The sequence below is a fragment of the Oculina patagonica genome, chromosome 5 (assembly GCF_052425735.1).
Source record: "Oculina patagonica isolate OP01 chromosome 5, crgOcupat, whole genome shotgun sequence".
NCBI lineage: Eukaryota > Metazoa > Cnidaria > Anthozoa > Scleractinia > Oculinidae > Oculina > Oculina patagonica.
In genome coordinates this window covers 24,081,179-24,099,276 of record NC_135762.1, presented here as the reverse complement: position 1 = coordinate 24,099,276, position 18,098 = coordinate 24,081,179, and the positions used below count along the sequence as shown (strand labels likewise).

At 39.5% G+C, this 18,098-nt stretch overlaps 1 protein-coding gene across 1 annotated transcript in view; it reads left to right on the top strand.

The window, feature by feature from the left end:
- LOC144654103 (ATP-binding cassette sub-family C member 4-like) overlaps nt 1–12,794 on the top strand; it is a 28,237-nt gene extending 15,443 nt beyond the window's left edge. The window contains exons 2-6 of the mRNA XM_078514206.1: nt 5,647–6,184; nt 7,248–7,630; nt 8,793–10,126; nt 10,873–10,907; nt 11,889–12,794. Coding sequence (XP_078370332.1) covers nt 5,651–6,184; nt 7,248–7,630; nt 8,793–10,126; nt 10,873–10,907; nt 11,889–12,794 — 3,192 coding nt within the window. The 5' untranslated portion in view covers nt 5,647–5,650. The remainder of the gene's footprint in view (nt 1–5,646; nt 6,185–7,247; nt 7,631–8,792; nt 10,127–10,872; nt 10,908–11,888) is intronic.
- Nucleotides 12,795–18,098: the final 5,304 nt, after the last annotated feature.

The following is an 18,098-nucleotide window of genomic DNA, read 5'->3' as shown; positions in this document are numbered from 1 at the left end:
CGTTGTAGAACTGAACATACATTCAAAGTCAAAGGTCGCCCGGTAAGGAAAGTACTTCAGATGTTCAGGAACGGTGACGCCTTCGTCCTCTAGCAGCTGAAAGATGGTAGGAGATGTCTTGTAGGCCCCACCCGGAAATGTGTAACGGACTTTAGCCTCACAGGTTCGCTCGTGTCGATGCAGCTTACCCACATGTTTCCAATACGTCCCACATCGAGAACAGCAATAGGACTTGGCATATTTCTTTAAATCTTTGATGTAGGAAAAATGGTGTTGGTGGAGGTTGAGGTAAAGAGTGCTGGTATAGTGGCAAAGTGAGCGATACATTAACTGCGCGGCAATCTCTGGCTCGTTTTCTTTATCTTCAGCCTCTTCCTCGTCTCCGTCAGGTTTGGTCGGCTCCAGCGAGTACACAAATATATTGACTTCAAAGAGCTGTTCTAGTTCAGGCAATTCTTCTAACTTGACACCACTAAACTGTCTTTCCTTCTGGTCGAGTTTGCCGATATCGCTCGTAGTAATGCTGTGTATCCCGCTCCACGTTTTTAGGGTGACAACCGTTATGGAGAGCCAGCGCTCGAAAGAAACATAGATTATCGTTGTAGATTTTTCCACTCTGTTGGTTTCGATCCAAGGCAACTAAACCATGGTTCTCAGCCAGGTAAGCAGGTAAATTGGTACCACGACCAATGAGATGCCCCCTGATCTTGGTTACGAAGAAGGTGATATTGGTCACATTATCTACGATCCATTTTGAGTTTGGACGTTGTTGGCGCACCCACTCAAGAACATCAACATCCCGGAGAGCGTCACGAACTCGTTGGAGGTCAGGTGCAGTAGTAATTTGGAACGGGGACTCAAAGAGGTGGTTATTCCTGGCAGCGTAATAATATTGAAGTTTACCAGTCTCGTTGTTACGAAGAATGAAGCCAAAAGAAACATTGAGCTTAAACACCGTGGACTGGTCAGTAAAGATATTATCCAGGTGATTGATAAGCTCTTGAGGTTGGAGGGAAAACATGCGGTAATTGTACCAGTCCAGAAGAGGGTTGTTTCGGTTGAAACGAGTGCGTATTTGATGCCAGTGGCTGCGGTACTGGGGAACGACACTTTGTTGTGTTTCAGGGAGATCAGTAATCGCTGTTGGATCTTCGAGCCAGCTGGAACTCGCAGTTGTATTTCTCTCGATAGGAGAAGTCTTTAATTTCTTTGATTTTGGTTCTGAATATAAAATAAAATACCTGTGTTTAATTTCAAAAATAATAATAATAAAAAATGTTCGCGAACGCGTGTTTATTCGCGATTTCGAGTGTGTAGCTTGGTAACCGCACACAACGCCTTGGACATTTCGTGCGTTTGTTTACCAAATGGTTTTTCAAGCTATCCGAATATTCTGGTTTGATTTCAGTCCGAAAACGTAAACAGACCAAGTCGCTACGTTCAGGGGATCACTTATTACCGCAGAACTCGCAACGCTATATTGATCTTACGGCAGTTTTTGGAACGGCCAAGCGTATTTTTTATAAACTTAATAGTATATTAAAATTCTGTTAGCTTAGAGTAAATATTGAGCAAGTTATTTCTATTTTTACCTGAATATTTACAAGTAATTTTTACAAGAAAAGAGAAAAAGAAAGAAAAAAAAAAAGAAAAAGGAATATCGGGGGAGGGGGATGCAGGGCTCGAACCGGCGGCCCACGGCATTGAAAAGTGAGCCGAACGGCGTATGACGTCATTATTTACCACTCTGTTCCACTTCGATGCATGCATCTTACTCAATAAGGTATATCTAAAATCTATTGTGTGGCTTGGAATACGACTAATCCCTGAACAAAGGACCAGTTCCAAACTGCTCAAACAACTATTGTGTTACCTACTGTAAGAAGCTATTTGCATTTAACTTATTACTGACCACAACTTGGCTTTACCAAATAATTTTATGGCATCTTACCTGCTTCAATTTCGTGGGAACGTTTCTTGCTTGGAGAGGGCTTGGCGTGGGCTGTCTTCTGATGTGCCAAGTAGGGCGCCATATTGTGAAATACTTGTGAGCAGGTAAGACATGTATATTCTCTAACTGCAGCACGTTTCTCGTGAACGTCTTTGAAGTGGCGCGTCAGATGAGATCTTCGTTGAAATGCCTTGTCGCACTTGGAACACTGATGTTGTTTCTCGTTTTTATGGATCTTTTGATGCTGTTTTAAGTTATCTACGCGAGTGAAGACTTTTCCACAGGTTTCACAGTCATAGCGAGTCTTTTTGGAAAGAGTAGAGCTTTCTTTATCCTATAAAATTTAAATAAACTGTATTAACATCAAGCCGAAATATAGAATTATTTAAAAATGTGTAAAATATACCTCTGCTGCTCGCTTTCTGCCAGTTCCGCTCTGTACTTCGCTTGCAAGCAGGCGTTCAATGTCCTAAAGATAAAAATAAGATCGGTGAATTTGCAAAATAACGAAATAGAGGCCTATAAAATACAAAGGAATAAAACCATTTATGAGCTTAATTATTCGTGAAAAATTAATATGCGAAATAGGTAATACATACCTCTTGTGGAAGTGTTAAAGCCACCATCCGATCCAAAATCTGGTCACTAGGAAACTCGTTGTTCCAGATACATTTTTCAAAATCGTCCAAAGTTTGGTTGAAAGCCATCACTTTACTTGAACTCACAGTTTGTGAATGATTCGCTTCGCAACGGGGGAGCTTTTATATGCTAAAGAAATCTTGTCCCTATTCTATTTTTGAACTATGACGTAGTCGACTAAAATAATGATTGTAATGATGTAACTATTCTATTTTTAGATTACACCCCAATGACGTAATTTTTCAATTTTTAGATTACAACCGATGATGTAATTTTTCTATTTTTAGATTACACCCCATTTTATGAAGTCATTTACGCCCCATTTTTGATGACGTCACTTACGCACTATGACGTCACCTACTTAATTATTCCTGCCCAATTCCTGCCCATTTAACAGGAGTAACCGGTCCTTTCCTCACTACTGAAATAGGAAATATTAAACTCTATTCAGAAAGCATGTAATGGGGATAGTATAAGGAATATCCTTAAGTGATGTGATCGCGATGTGATAAGAAAAGAATAAAAACTACGGAGTCCCGTAATTACTCCGTTGTTGCTTAAATTTGTCAAAGCAGTTAAGTCGATTTATTCCTCGCAAATGTATTGTAACTTGTGCTGTTTGTCGTTCAACTAAATAAACTTCATTCATTTTTTCACCAATAAAAATTAAAAAAAAACACACACAACTTATAGAGAGCCCAGCAGTTCACGTTTTCAAAATATTGTCAAAAAACCTCTTATTTAGCACTCATTGTTTAAGCGTTTGATAAACAGATTGATAAGTGGGAAATAGTTAGCACAATTGACATTGATTTCTAAAGGGTCGTCTATTCTATTCTAACTAACGTCAAACGTCCCATCAAAAAAACTTTTGAATCAAACGGCCGAACTTAATTATTTGGGTCGATCCAAATATGAATTATTTTTTTTTTTGTGATTTTATTTATTAATATTAATTATTTTTTATAAAAAAAATAAAAATAAAAAAAAAAAAAAAATATATAAATAAAAAAAAAAATACGCCCTGGGTCCGTTTTACCCGTACCTATTTTTGACTATATTTAGTGGATGAGGAGTTTATGATTAAAATTTATGAATTTGTTATTTTCAAAACAAAAAAAAAAAAAATCTTCGATACGCTGAAAAAAAAAAAAATAATTGAAAAAAAAAAAAAAAAAAAATTGATAAAAAAAAAAAAAAAAAAAAAAAAAAAAAAAGGAAAAAAAAAGAATTTTTAAAAAACGAAAAAAAAAAGAGACGCCAAAATTTTATGTAATAAGGTAAGTTCGGGTCAAGAAAAGTTCGACGCTTGAACCGGGCCTAAGACATCGCTTTTGTCTGCGTTTTAATACCAAGTCAGGCCAAAATTTTTAAGCGTCGGCACGCTAGGTCCCTACTGGAGAGGTCAGGATTTATTTTGCAAGGTCGCTTCTGGAGAATTTGACGATGGAGCAAATAACAAAAACAAGCGCCCGCCCGCCATCTTTATTTTTTTATATATATATAGAAATCCGGACGGACGAGAAACATTTTTTTTTTTCTTTTACTTGGCCTAATTAAGGCGAACTAAAGGTGTTGCGTATTGGCAACAAGCGATAGTATGTGAAAGATTCAGCAGACAAAACAGGGGAAAATTCGGAGTGCTCCCAATTGGAGTTAACCCTTACTAGACCTTTAATAAGATTAGTATTTCGGACCCTCACCACTAAGCTATAGGAAACTCGTGGTGGCTAGACCGTTAACCTAGGTTTCTGTGACAAACATCCAACAGACTGTTAATTAAGTTTAAATGTCGATTTGATGATTTGTGCGATAATGAATATGAAGATGGTATATAAGCCTGGCGGTTAAAGTGAAAGATGAAATTTGTCAGTAAATGACACTACCCTCAGTCCTATTCGAAATAAAAAAAATGGTTGAGTTTTCCCAACAGAAGAGCAAGTGAGTGCATGCTTGCGCGCAGTAATAATTTTTATATCTTAGCTTCCTTCAGCAAGGTAAACCAGTTGTCAAAATTTTCTTTTCCAACAAATTTTACAGTTGTCCCCAAAATATACAGCCAAACTAAAACAACGAGAGCAATATTGTTTCATTTTACCAAACAAAATAAGTAGAACGCACACAAAAACAAACTAAAAAACATTATGCAAAAGTAAAAGAAAACCAGCGGCAGATTTACCAAACTTAATTTCTAGCTCCGCCTATTTCCACAAATTATCTAGCACTTGATTACAAGATTTTAGATATTCTTGATAACGGTACAAGAAAGACAAAAACATTCAATTTAGCAATCACTTGTTATTTACTGCTGCAACAACTTGCGAAAAAATGAAACTGATAATCTGTCTAAAAAATATCATTGCGTGATACGGTGCACCAGAAAAAGCAAACTAAAAACAAAGTAAGTTCGAAATTCCAGGAAAAGAGTGGCACCAATCTAGTTTCGTGTTGGTAAGTTCAAAACTGTACCAGTTTTATAAACGCAGCTGTCAAAAGCAATTTCTACATTATATTTTTAGATACACTGTATCAGTTCCCATGGAACAGATCGAAAGATAAATTCATTAGAAAACATCTGTCCCGTAACGAGGCCATACGAGGAGAATTTATCATTTAATTATTATTACTATTCATTCATAATAGTTCTTCATTTCTGATTGGCTCACAATACCCGGCTAATTCCTAATTCCTGCTAACCGGCTAGCACCGACCAAATTTGGAAGACGTTTCTATTATTAGACGATTGACGTAATAATTACTGGACGATTGATAGTGCAGAGCTAAAAACGCGAAAATGGTGGCCAGGTTTAAAAATAACGACGAACAAATTTCCAAATTGTTAGATGATAAAGATAACGATAACACAAAACAGATCGTGGAGGGTGTTATGGCTTCGGCGGATAACACCCTCGCGATATGTATAATTCTTCATATCATACTTAGCCTCATCTATAATTACCAATTTAATTTCAGCTTAGCCAACCTTATATTTACAGCACCACGTTACAATGTCGTACATTTTATGATCCGTATTTTTATTTTTTAACAATATCTAGGGTCATGGCAAGGAATGGATACAAGAGGATCTCCACCAAGGGCGAGATAGAAAACTTCAGCTTTGTTTCTCGTCTTTTCTTTCTATGGATGAACAGTGTTTTTAAGACAGGCAGTGAGCGAGCTTTAGAAGAAAGTGATTTTTTACCACTTTCAGAGGAAAACTTTACCTCAACATTGACAGAGCAACTTCAAACAAAATGGAACAAGGAAAACACAAAATGCGAATCAAATGGCAAAAGGCCGAGACTTTGGAAAAGCGTCCTAAAGATGCTTTCTGTTAAGGACAGCATGATCATCTTCTTCACCGGCATTTTGCATTCAGTTTGTTCACTTCTTCAACCACTGTTTCTTGGATATTTGATTTCCGCACTGATATCAAGCCCTGATCCACAGAAAAATTATTATCTCTATGGTTGTGCATTAGCAATGGGAATCACTGCTTTGATAGACGGCCTCAGTAATCATCACTTTAATTATAGATGCGAACTGCTGAGTATCAGAATTAGAAGTTCCCTTAAAGGTCTAGTTTACCTCAAGGTAAGTCCAAATGAACTTCTGATAACCCGTGGCATTTACCCCCCTACCGCCACCTTCCATGGAGATGTCATTCATGCCTTTTTTTTTTCTTTTCGGCACTTTCTATTTAACTTAACTGTAGTGTGCTAACTACTTTTATTAGTTTTGTTAGTAGCATGAAGCATTCTAAGGGCCTGTTTTCATGGAGGGAGGGTGCCCCGGCTAACCGAGTTATCCGGCTAGAAGGGATAAAACCTAGCCCGCCTTTACATGCAGAATTCACAGCCCTTCTACCCGAGATGAGACAGCGTCATTGAAGCTTGTCACGGGGTGGGAAAACAATGTAGCTCCAAATGATTGAAGAAAAATATGACTTTTTACTGAATAATCAAGGCTTTTCGTCTTCAAACCTATTTTAATTTCATGTGCAAGTTCTCAGAAATTTATTGCGTTCATTTTTGGCGAAATTCAATCGAAATTCAACAGTATTTGACCGCCAAATTGAAATTAAATTTGTTGTGTCGTGAATTAGGATAATCATTCCCACGAAAATTTCGAATTTGCTCAAAGAAATGTTTCCAGCCGACCGATAAAACTAATTTTGATCAAATAGCACTGTTTGGGTCCAGAATTTATACATTTTATGCCATTAACTTCAAATTTAGTTTAAAACACGCGCGAAAACTTATCCCGGCAAGCCGGGATAGCTCGGCCATAACCGTTTACATGGCAAAAAGCTATCCCGCCTAGAAGGGTGCCCCGGGCAAGTAGACCGAGTGCCCCGGCAAGGCGGGTTACCCTTCTAGCATGTAAAGGCTTCAATACGTTTTCTTAAGAAACGTATGAAAAGTTGGCTCGCCCAGGGTAGCTCGGTTAGCCGGGTAACTCGGTTAGCCGGGGCACCCGCCTTCCATGTAAACAGGCCCTAATGCATTCAGTTTTCTGCACACCGTGTTTTGTAATGTATTGATGTGTTATGCAATAAAAACAATCCCTTTAGCGATTCTCCCATAAACCGTCATATACTCGATTTTCAGAAAATACGAGTTTTTTAACCTATCATTCCTTATTTTGCTTCTTTCAGACGCTTGACCTTAGCAAGCATTCTCTGTCAATATTTACAACAGGTCAAGTGATTGACTTGGTATCAAACGATGTTCAGCGACTAGACGAACAAACTTTTAGGTTTTTCTTCGGGGCAGCTTTTTCTCCTTTTGTACTTGTGACAGCTATGGCCATGCTGCTGGTTTTTGTTGGCTGGCAGGCTGTTGTGGGAGTGATTTTCTTCTGTTTTCTTGTTCCTTATTTCGTCGGGCTGTCTTATGTTGGTGGTAAACTGCGCAAGCGCACAGCTGCAGAATCTGACCGGCGCATCTCCTTGATGAACGAAGTGGTTTCTGGGATTCGCGCCATCAAAACGCATGCGTGGGAAGATGAATACAGAACAAAGATAAAAAACACACGAAGGTAGGATGAAATATTCCGTAGTTTTGTTACTGACGTTATCAATATACTGTGATCCCAGACGTTTTCTTTCTTTTTTGTAATAAATTGACAAGTATTAAGAAAAGTAAAAACATTTAAGAAAAGCGCGAGACTTTTCGAACACGAGTTAAGCGTTTCGAAAGAGATGCGTATAGCAGTCTTTCCTGTAAGTTCGCGTAAGATATGACAAGAAAACAAGTGAACTATTCATTATTTTTTTCTCCTTTGTTCACTCATTTTTCTCAACTCTATTGTATTCTCACTATAAAATCACCTGCTACTGGATGCTGGAATTCAACACAACTAAGAGCGTTTTCCTATTCGATAAGACTTCAAAGAAACGCAAGGACCTCCTTGCTGCGCCCATCGTCTTGAAAAGACCATGAGTGCGAGCAATTTTCGATTTCTCTCCGATTAATCCGATAGGCCGACGAGATTGGCTCGAAATACAAGTTAAGTTCAATTCGACTCGATTTAGATCGTCAGAGTTTACTTTGATCCCCTGACAAACAACCAGGTAGATTCGGGTATCCTTCGTACTGAATCTCGCGTCCAGCTCAGGTGGCCGAGATTAATTCGATTGACTGACGAACAACATATTGACCTTCGGGTTGGTCATGCATTATCTAGTGATATCAAGCTCTTCCAATGCAGACCGGGCTCTGTTCTACGGGCAAAAAAGGAAAGGTTTGTATAAACACCTATGGCACCGAACATATATACGGAAGGCTGGAATATGATGTGTCTTAAATTTATCTTTGGTTAAAAAATTTCAAACCGTTTTGATTTTTATTTACCTTTATTTCAGATTATGATAATTAATATGAGACAATAAAAAATAAAAATTAAACTGGTTTAGAAAAATTTAAAGCCACAACATATACAAGTTTTCAAAGGATTAAGTACTTAGTTCTTCCTGCTCGAAGAAACTATCGCATTATCTTTACAATATGCAGACAGCTCTTGTGTCGATATAACTACACCCTGGGTGAATAAATCTCATTTTGTTGTCTTAAAGCCCGGGGGGGGGCACTCCCCTATATGGCCTATACGGGGACGTGCCGCTGGATAGGGTATGGTTTTTAACTTCTTTGACCCTGAACAGGGTATATAATTTCAAGCTAATCTTTATTTTTGTTTGCAGAGATGAAATCGACATTATTCGTGAGAAGAGTGCCATTCTGTCCTGTGTAGCAGGCTTGGAGTACGCTTCAGCACCAATTGCAGCCCTGGTGTCAGTCATTACTCTTGTTCTAACTGGTCAGACCCTCACACCTGTTAATGTTTTCATGCTTCTCTCTTTTATCAATCTAGCAAGATATTACTCTTTCGAAAACCTGGCTAATGCGTTGCTGACAACGTATGAAGCTTTTGCCTCGCTCGGCCGTATAGAAGTATTTCTATTTTTAGAAAATCTGCATGATAAGTCCACAGAAGGTATAAGTAACATGGGAAACAGCTCAGCAAAACCAAAGAGTAATCTGAACGGCCATCGCGTGAAAAAGAAGAAGGTTTCTGTTGATGATGATTCATTAAAAGATTTGGACAAGCCCCCCACTTTATGTGTTTCGGGTTTGACGCATCAACAAATCAAGCGAGAAGATGAGTTTATTCTACAAGATATTGAGTTCGCGGCACCGTCAGGAACTTTAACCGTTATCACCGGACCAGTAGGCAGTGGAAAATCTACTCTTTTATCAGCTATCGCCGGCGAAATCCCTGACACAAGTGCAAGCATAACCTGCCAAGGAACTCTTGTTTACGTGCCCCAAATAGCTTGGGTATTCTCTGGAACAATAAGAGACAATATTTTGTTTGGAGAGCCATACCATGAACTGAAGTACAAAAAAATTACTGAAGCATGCGCCCTAACGGAAGACATCCAGCAGTTTCCCGACAATGACCAAACGATTGTTGGAGAACGCGGTGCAGTTTTAAGTGGCGGTCAGCGGGCTAGAGTAAGCTTAGCACGCGCAGTCTATGCCGATGCAGACATTTACTTATTGGATGACCCTCTGAGTGCTGTGGACGTTAAAGTTGGCCAACATATCTTTAAAAAATGCATCAAAGACCTGCTGGGCGAGAAAACCCGGTTGTTAACCTCACATCAAGAACTACACATGAAAGAAGCTGATGAAGTGATTATGCTGTGCAAAGGTCGTGTTGAGGGAAAAGGAAGTTTCAATGTGTTGCAAGAACAAGGATTTCTAAATACAACTATTGACCAACTGTATAAGAAAGTTCTCACGGACATCGAGGCAAATAAAAACTTTGCTGAGAACTATGAAGAGGAAAGCGAAAATGCTGATAGCTGTGGCAAAATGGCGCCATCAGCAAAGGAACACAAAGGCCTAGACATATCTCAAGAAGATCGCTCAATCGGAATGGTTTCCTCTAAGCTATACTGGGATTACTTCAGAAGTGGGATGCATCCGCTGGCAATCTTTGCCTTAATTTGTTTGTGTCTCACCGCTCAAGGTAGGCCGCTTCAATAATTCTAATGTCATTATCTTTCTCTAAGGTAAATCGTTTTTTCATTCGCAGCTACCAGTAACGTATCATTACTTTTGGAAACTAAAAAGAACGACAGAAGAGGCTCCTTCACTGGAGGAGGGTGGGAAAGGCAAAAACACGAAAAAAGAAAAAAAAAATAGGGACCGCAGAGGACGTGGCCTTCCCTCACTTTTATTTCCTATCCCCCTGCTCAGGCTTCACGAGCTTACGTTTCACCAAACACCCAGCCCGTACAAAAAAAATAAAAGAAGCCTCTGTGGAGGAGAGAGCGACAGCAGCCCAAAACCTTCACTGTTATAAAAAAAAAGGTAAAACACGAGTGCCCAAGACAGTTCTCTATCTTACCGTTATAAAAAGAAGCAATCGTGAACTGCAACAAGAGCGGAGCCCCATACCCATAGAAAATCCACAGAAATAGCAAAAATCATGGACTTGAGTTTTCGTAGTCATCACAGCTAGCGGCATGATCGCGGGCGCGTACGTCCGTATGTATCTACGTACGTTCGTCGCCCAATTCAGAAATAGTTTTACCCTAACCTCTATAATACTGGGCATCCACGTTATTAATAGTCAAATTACAGCTGTCAATACAAGGTGTCTGCTGACTAGCATCACGTGACCATATCGCGGGCTCAGGTGTATAACTCATCGAGGTAACGTGTTTTTATAAAGTTGACCACTGACCGGAAAATGTTTTTTTTTCCTCGCAGGGCTTTGGCCCAGAGGCCAAAGCCCGAGCGAGGAGGCATTATAGTGTCCCCCACGTATGAGTAGTTACATAAGGAAAATACAGAGGAAATACAGGGGAAAATACAGTGCATATAGTCAGAAGCCAGAAAAAACTCTCGACTTGGTTGAAGTGAGCGCGCAAGCTAGTATCGGGTAATGATGACGTCACAAAATGTTTTGCCTGCAAATAGTATCGGGTAATGATGACGTATAAAGCTAGGTGTTATAAAAGCTAATTAGAATGTGCCAACCGGAAGAGCCTACATGACATCGGCAGACTTGCATATAATTTTCAAGCTTTTGTCGGTCGGGAATAAAAACATCTAAAGCGATGCTTGCTGAGAACGTTTGATCTTTTGGTCAGGGCTTTGTATTCGGTCGCTGCACTTCTAGTAGAAGTTCGTAGCCTACGAATACAGCCCCCTCTTATTCGCGTCCAGCAACGAAGAGCGCTCCACGTGAACATTTTCCCCAGGAGGTGACCGGACAAAAAACAAACCAAGCAGATAGATTATTAGCTGCGAATACAGCCGTCTCTCATTCTTCGAGGGACGTGAATGAGAAGCGGCTGTATTCGCAGGCTAATAGATTTTTCTAAACGCTATTTTCTGGAGTTATATTTGTTCACGTGAAAGCTTAAACTCCAAGGGATTTTGTTCAATTGACTTCAATTTTTAAGAGGAATTACTTCAACATGTCGGTCAGCAAAAATGTGTAAAAACAAAAACGTGTCGGCGATTGTTTTATTTATAAAACATTTTGCGTCGCGAGACTTTTTTGTACGATCAATTCATGTTTTTTAGACCTTCTTCAAAAATGCTCTGTAATTTTTTACTGTAATGGAATACGACAAAACGCCGACACGTTTTTAGCATTTTCGGGAGCGGAAACCCTCGAACAAATCAAATTAGCGAATTTTAGAATTCGTTGTAAGTTAATTCCGACTTTCGTATCTTGCTCTGGAAAACAGATAAAACAGATAAAACCTGTTTTTCAGAGCAAGAAGATTGGTCGGGTTCTCGCCCCAAAAGAGAAGAATCCTCCGATTGTAAACAATCAATGCGTGGTTTACAAATTTGAATGTAATCTGTGCGACGCAGATTGTGTCGGGTACACCACCCGACATTTACACCAACGCAACAAAGTGGAACGACTTCCCCCAGAACACTGGCCACGCGAAGGAAATGTCACATTCCAAGATGTATCATTGACGTACTATCCGGGAGGACCTCAAGTGCTGAAGAAGATTAATCTTAGCATTAAAGGAGGAACAAAGATCGGTGTTGCAGGCCGAACGGGTGCTGGGAAGTCATCTTTTGTAGCAGCTCTTATGCGTATGCCAGACGCTGAAGGAGTGATAACAGTCGATGGTATTCGTGTAAAAGAGATCAACCTCCAAGAATCTCGACGGTGTATATCTGTTCTTGGCCAAACTCCTGTCCTTTTCAGTGGGTCGCTGAGAAAAAATCTTGATCCTATGGCACAGTTTCAAGATGCGGATTTGTGGCGAGCTTTAGAAGATGTGCAACTGAAAGCGTTGTTAGAAAGTCTAGAGGGACAGCTTGATCACGAGTTGCTGGAACATGGTGCAAACGTCAGCGTAGGAGAACGGCAGTTAATTTGTTTGGCTCGTGTCCTGTTGCAACAGAACAAAATCATTGTCTTGGATGAGCCCACCGCACACGTGGATCCAGAAACAGAACAGACCATCTGGGAGATAGTGCAAGAGAAACTGAAGGACTCCACAGTCATCACTATAGCTCACCGCCTCAACACCATTAAAGACTGTGATATGATTCTGGTTCTAAATAATGGAGAGGTTGATGAGTTTGACAGGTTTGATGCACTAGTGAGTAAGGAAGGGAGTACCTTAAGTGAAATGGCTCGAGGTGCTGACATCTAACAACGGACATGCACTTTGAAACCGTTAACGGACACCTAAGAAGTGTTCTTTTTTAATGGAGTAATACTTCAAAACTTCGTGTGCACAAAGCAAAAGTAGTCAGCGCCTTAAGGATACCAAACTTAGTCACCAAAAACAATCCGTTTTGGCGAATTACTGTTCTGCTTCAGTGTATGGGCACCAGAGATCGTTTATACTTACAGTATTACAGTTTGTAGAAGCACTCAACTTTTGCCCTTGACTTTTGCTTTAATAAGCGAAAACGGTCTTTTTTATTATTTTTGTCTTGCCTCAGTTTGCAAAGTGTGCAGTTTCTAAGTCAGCTTTTATTTGGTCAACTTGGAGGCTTAACGTCTCTTTGGAAAGGTCTTAATGTAGAAGGTGTACAGATAATTTATTTCTTTTTTTTTTTGAACACGAAATTAAAAATAATGTTCTTTTACTCCTGAAGTTCAGTCACATCTGTTTTCAATCGCGTGTAACACTTTAACGGTTCAATAATAAATATCAAGAAAATTTTAAAATCGGGCAGCCCAGGAAAAAAAAAAGATTTGAACTTGTTTCGTACTTTTAGCAAACTGTGCTACAGGCGACTAATTCCTTTGTCACCTTAGCTTTGAGTGTTTCAAAAAATCGATCCCCAAATCCACTGCAAAGGACGTGATTAACCCTTAAACTACCAAAAACGCATATTTGCGTAGAAAATACCAGCAGTGATTAAAAAATCTGCAGCCTTCGCATATCTGGACACATGATAGTAATGATCCCTTGTTATGGCAAAGTGATAATTTTCATAGCTTTAAAACCCAACTAACTGACTACAGTTCTAGATTTCCGTTGTATATGGCTGTTTTTTTCTGAAGCAAATCCGAAAATGCCCGTTTTTTACTCCATAGAACAACAACAAAAACATACATCTTCGCTTTCAGTTTTTTTAATGAAAAATTAATTCTGAATCCAAAAGTGTACATTTGCAGCAAACTTCGAGCCTATTCCTTTCCGCTCACCAAGAAAGATTCTCAAAAATCTTTCAGCAGACTGAGCAATCACCATTCGATTACAGCAATGCTTGCAAACCTGCAATTTCCTTATTGGTGACCGAAAGGAATGTCTGGGTAAAACTGCCTTGTCGGCGAAATGCAAGTCCACCTACCTCTATTTCATAGGTTTTTTATAAGTGTCGAGCCACCCAATCCTACCGGCAAAATACTGCACCGACTGCATTCTTTGGAAGTCAAAAGTTGTCCAAATTGCCTTGGCAGGTCTCGGAATCCATCCACAGAACGGCCAGAGAGACAATTTCATTCATAAATCGCCATGTTCCGATACAGATGTTTTTGGCGTTCTAATCACCGTCAAATCATCTCTCACCTCTGGTTTCTTTCAGAAGTTTGCCTCTACCCACCATTCTAGCTTAATGATGCCAGCCTGGGGGCTTCTGCAGTGGAAAATGACTCGGAAAAACACTTATAAACGAAAATTTTGCCAGATTCGAGCCCGTGTGCTCGCTTATCAAAGACGCAACGGCTGAATACTGACGTCACAATGAAAGTTTGAGCCCTCGGTGTTTTGAAACAGCACATATTAATTACTTAAGCTTCTTATATGCCATCATGAAATTCAAAAGATTGCCTAAGCCCAGAAAACGGCTGAAAAAATCACAGAAGCGTGGTATTTTAAGGGTTAATTAAATAATGGTCTGTGCACGCAAGATATCTTTAGACCGGAAGTCACACTTTAATAAACTCAACCAATCAGGATATAGTTTAGTGTTGCCCTTTGTTTCCTGACCAATTGGAAAAAATTCCAGATTCTGGATGTTTTACAGACGACTCGACAAGTAATTGTATCAGACGTTCTATCTCCTCCCGCCGCAAAAAAAGAACGCCTGATCGCAGGTTACCAAGTGTATCTCCTATCGATTTCATGAACCCCTTTTTCACAATTATCGAACCTTTTTTCACCCTAAAAAATAGATGTCACCCCCAAAGATCGCATTCAGAACCTCTGCTTGATAGCATCCCTCTCTCGCCACAAAACCACAACGATAATCTGCCAAACCCCAGAGAAATTTACTAATATAAGGTGCCTTTCTTTAACTGTCAAATCGATAATACTGTAGCTCATAATAGATGACCCTATCCTTACCCTTGGGAGGCGCGGTGGCCTAATGGTTAGTGCGCCGTACTCCGGATCGAACGGTCCGAGTTCGAGCCCCGGCCGAGGTCACTTGTGTTGTGTTCTTGGGCAAGACACTTTACTCTCATAGTGCCTCTCTCCACCCAGGTGTATAAATTGGTTACCGGCGACATAATGCTGGCGGGGAACCCTGCAATCGACTAGCATCCCATTCAGAGGGGAGTAGAAATATTCAGGGCCGCTTAATGCTACGGAAACCGGGATAAGCTTCCCCAGTATGGGCCGCTTGGCTCGTGGCTTCTCCTATCCTTACCCTAAGCTAAGAGTAAACTAAAATTATAAATATCGGTTAAGATGTGGTTTTAAAGCATTTAAAAATGCTTTAGAACAGTAAAAAAACCGTCACATAGACAACATATGATGTAAAATGTAAACTTTACTGGCTGTTAAATTTTCTTTCGATATCATACAAATCCTTATAATTTTGACGCCGCTATTTTGACCAAGTGGCCACAACGTGAACCTGGGCTCCCTGTGGAAGCCTTTTCCTCTCCCGGATTGATTTTGCGCTGCACATTAATTTTGGGAAATCTCAAGGGAAGTATTCACGAAAGTATTTTTTTTTACAAGAATCCAGGTAGGACATAACGAACTCTATTCAGAAAGCATGTAATGAGGATATTATACGCAATATTTTTTAAGTAATGTGATCTCGATGTGATAAAAGATGCAAAAATCTACGGACTCCCTTAATTACTCCATTGTTGCTTAAATTTGTCAAAGCAGTTGATTCGATTTCTCCGTTGCAAATGTATTGTAACTTGTGCCGTTTGTCGTTAAGCTAAATAAACTTCATTTTTTTGACCCTAAAAAATAAAAAAGAACAACTTTAAAGAGCCCGCCAGTTCACGTTTTCAAAATACTGTCAAAAAATATCTTATAAAGAACTCATTGTTTAAGCGTTTGATAAACAGACTGATAAGTGGGAAATAGTTAGCACAATTGACATGGATTTCTAAGGGTTCGTCTATTATATCCTAACTAACATCAAACGTCCCATCAAACAAACGCACGCCATAAGGCCAAGTAAAAACAATGTTTTTCGTCCCCGTCCGCTTCATTTTTTTGGGGCCGCTTCTCTTTTTTTTAATATTTGTTATTGGGAAAGTTGAAACGAACATAAACCAACAACAGGCGTTACTCCTCAATTAACTACAAAGAAAATTTTGTAAGACATGGCTTTTGTCTGCGTTTTGATACAAAATCAGGCCAAAATTTTAAGGCCTCCGCACGTTAGGTCCGTACTGAAGAGATCAGGATTTATTTTGCAAGTTCGCTTCTGGAGAATTTGACGATGGAAAAAATAACAAATAACAAAAAAAGCGCCCGCCCGCCATCTTTTTCATAGAAATCAGGACGAGAAACATTTTTTCTCTTACTTGGCCTAATTAAAGCCAACCAAAGGTGTTGCGCACTGGCAACAAGCGATAGTATGTGAAAGATTCAGCAGACAAAACAGGGGAAAATTCGGAGTGCTCCCAATTGGAGTCGACCCTAAGACCTTAAGATTAGTATTTCGGACCCTCACGACTAAGACTACTAAGGTAGGTTTCTGTGACAAACATCCTACAGACTATTAATTAAGTTTGAATGTCGATTTGATGATTTTGTGCGATAATGAAAATGAAGATGGTATATATTAAACCTGGTGATTAAAGTGAAAGATGGCATTCTTCAGTAAATGACACTACCCTCAGCCTTATTCGAAAATATGTTCAAGTTCTCCCAACAGAAGAGCAAGCAAGAGGGTCCTGAAGGGGTAAAATGGGAACTGGGATTTACCTATTTTGACTGGGATTTGCCTATTTTTTCACTGGGAAAATGGGATTTAGGTAACTGGGACTGGGATTCGGAAGCAAAAAATGGGAATGGGAAGCATGTCAGTACATGACTAAACCTGCATATTTTACGCTCTATAATATTCTTATAGTCCGGCATAGAATAGTTAAAACGCTGAAAATAAACTCTGAAACAAAATCACTACACTGCACGAGTGTCCATCAAGTGTCGATCAATTTTCGCGTAAGTGATTAAGTTACTCAGCGGAACTGCTATGACTGAGCATGGGCACAAATGGAATATTTAAAAGAAGTGATAGTAAGTAAGGGATAAAAACTTAATAGCTTTAGTTAAAGCTACTGAAAATTTCTACCATTCTCTACAAGACAAACGAACAAATGAAAAGTAATGTTCTCAACAGCATCGGTGATAATATAACTAGCAGAACATGATTTTGGATACTCCATTCTCTGAACTATTCCTTCTGCGACCCAGGTGCGAGAAGGGACAGTCTAGGATAACTTGCATGTGCATGCTTAAAACAAACCAATGAAAAACCACAGAGACGTATGGCGTTTCTTACATGCAACGCGTGCGCTAAGGTAAAAATAGTTCGCTAAAATGAAAAATTCAACTACGCAACAAATTAGCGCGACATCTGCAAGAAAAATTGTCGTAACCTTTGTCTAGAGCCGTAATGAATAGATATTAAACCCACAAGTACTAAATTTTTGAATTTAACATCTGTGCGTGCGTTTCCAAAGGTACTGTCGATTATGGTTTGGTTTCTTCAGCTTCCCCTCCTCAGTTTTTTTTTTTTTGGGGGGGGGGGGAGAGGGGGTGGGGCTGACAGATTTCTGAGAATGCGCATGCAGGTCAATATTTCTGTACTCGCTCAACGACGCCTGTGCCTGGGTTCACCGAAGGGAGAGTTCAGGGAGTGGACTACATTTAGGACAATCAAAACAACAAATATATTACACTTAAGCCCGGTTTTCCATGCACTGGGAATTTTACTACTGGGAATGGGATTTGGACAAAAAATAGGCTGGGAAATGGGATTTGGGCAAAATTTGGGCTGGGTAATGGGATTTTGTACCCCCCCTTCAGGACCCTCAAGCAAGTGCATGCTTGCGTACAGTAATTACTTTTATATCTTAGTCAAAGTGTTCTTTTCCAACAAACTTAACAGTTGTCCCCAAAATATCCAGCCAAACTTAAACAACGAGAGCAATATGAATTTTGCTTCATTTTTTACAAAAAAAATAGAACGCACAGAAGAACAAACTTAAAAAAATTATTATGCGACAGTTAAAGAAAAACAGC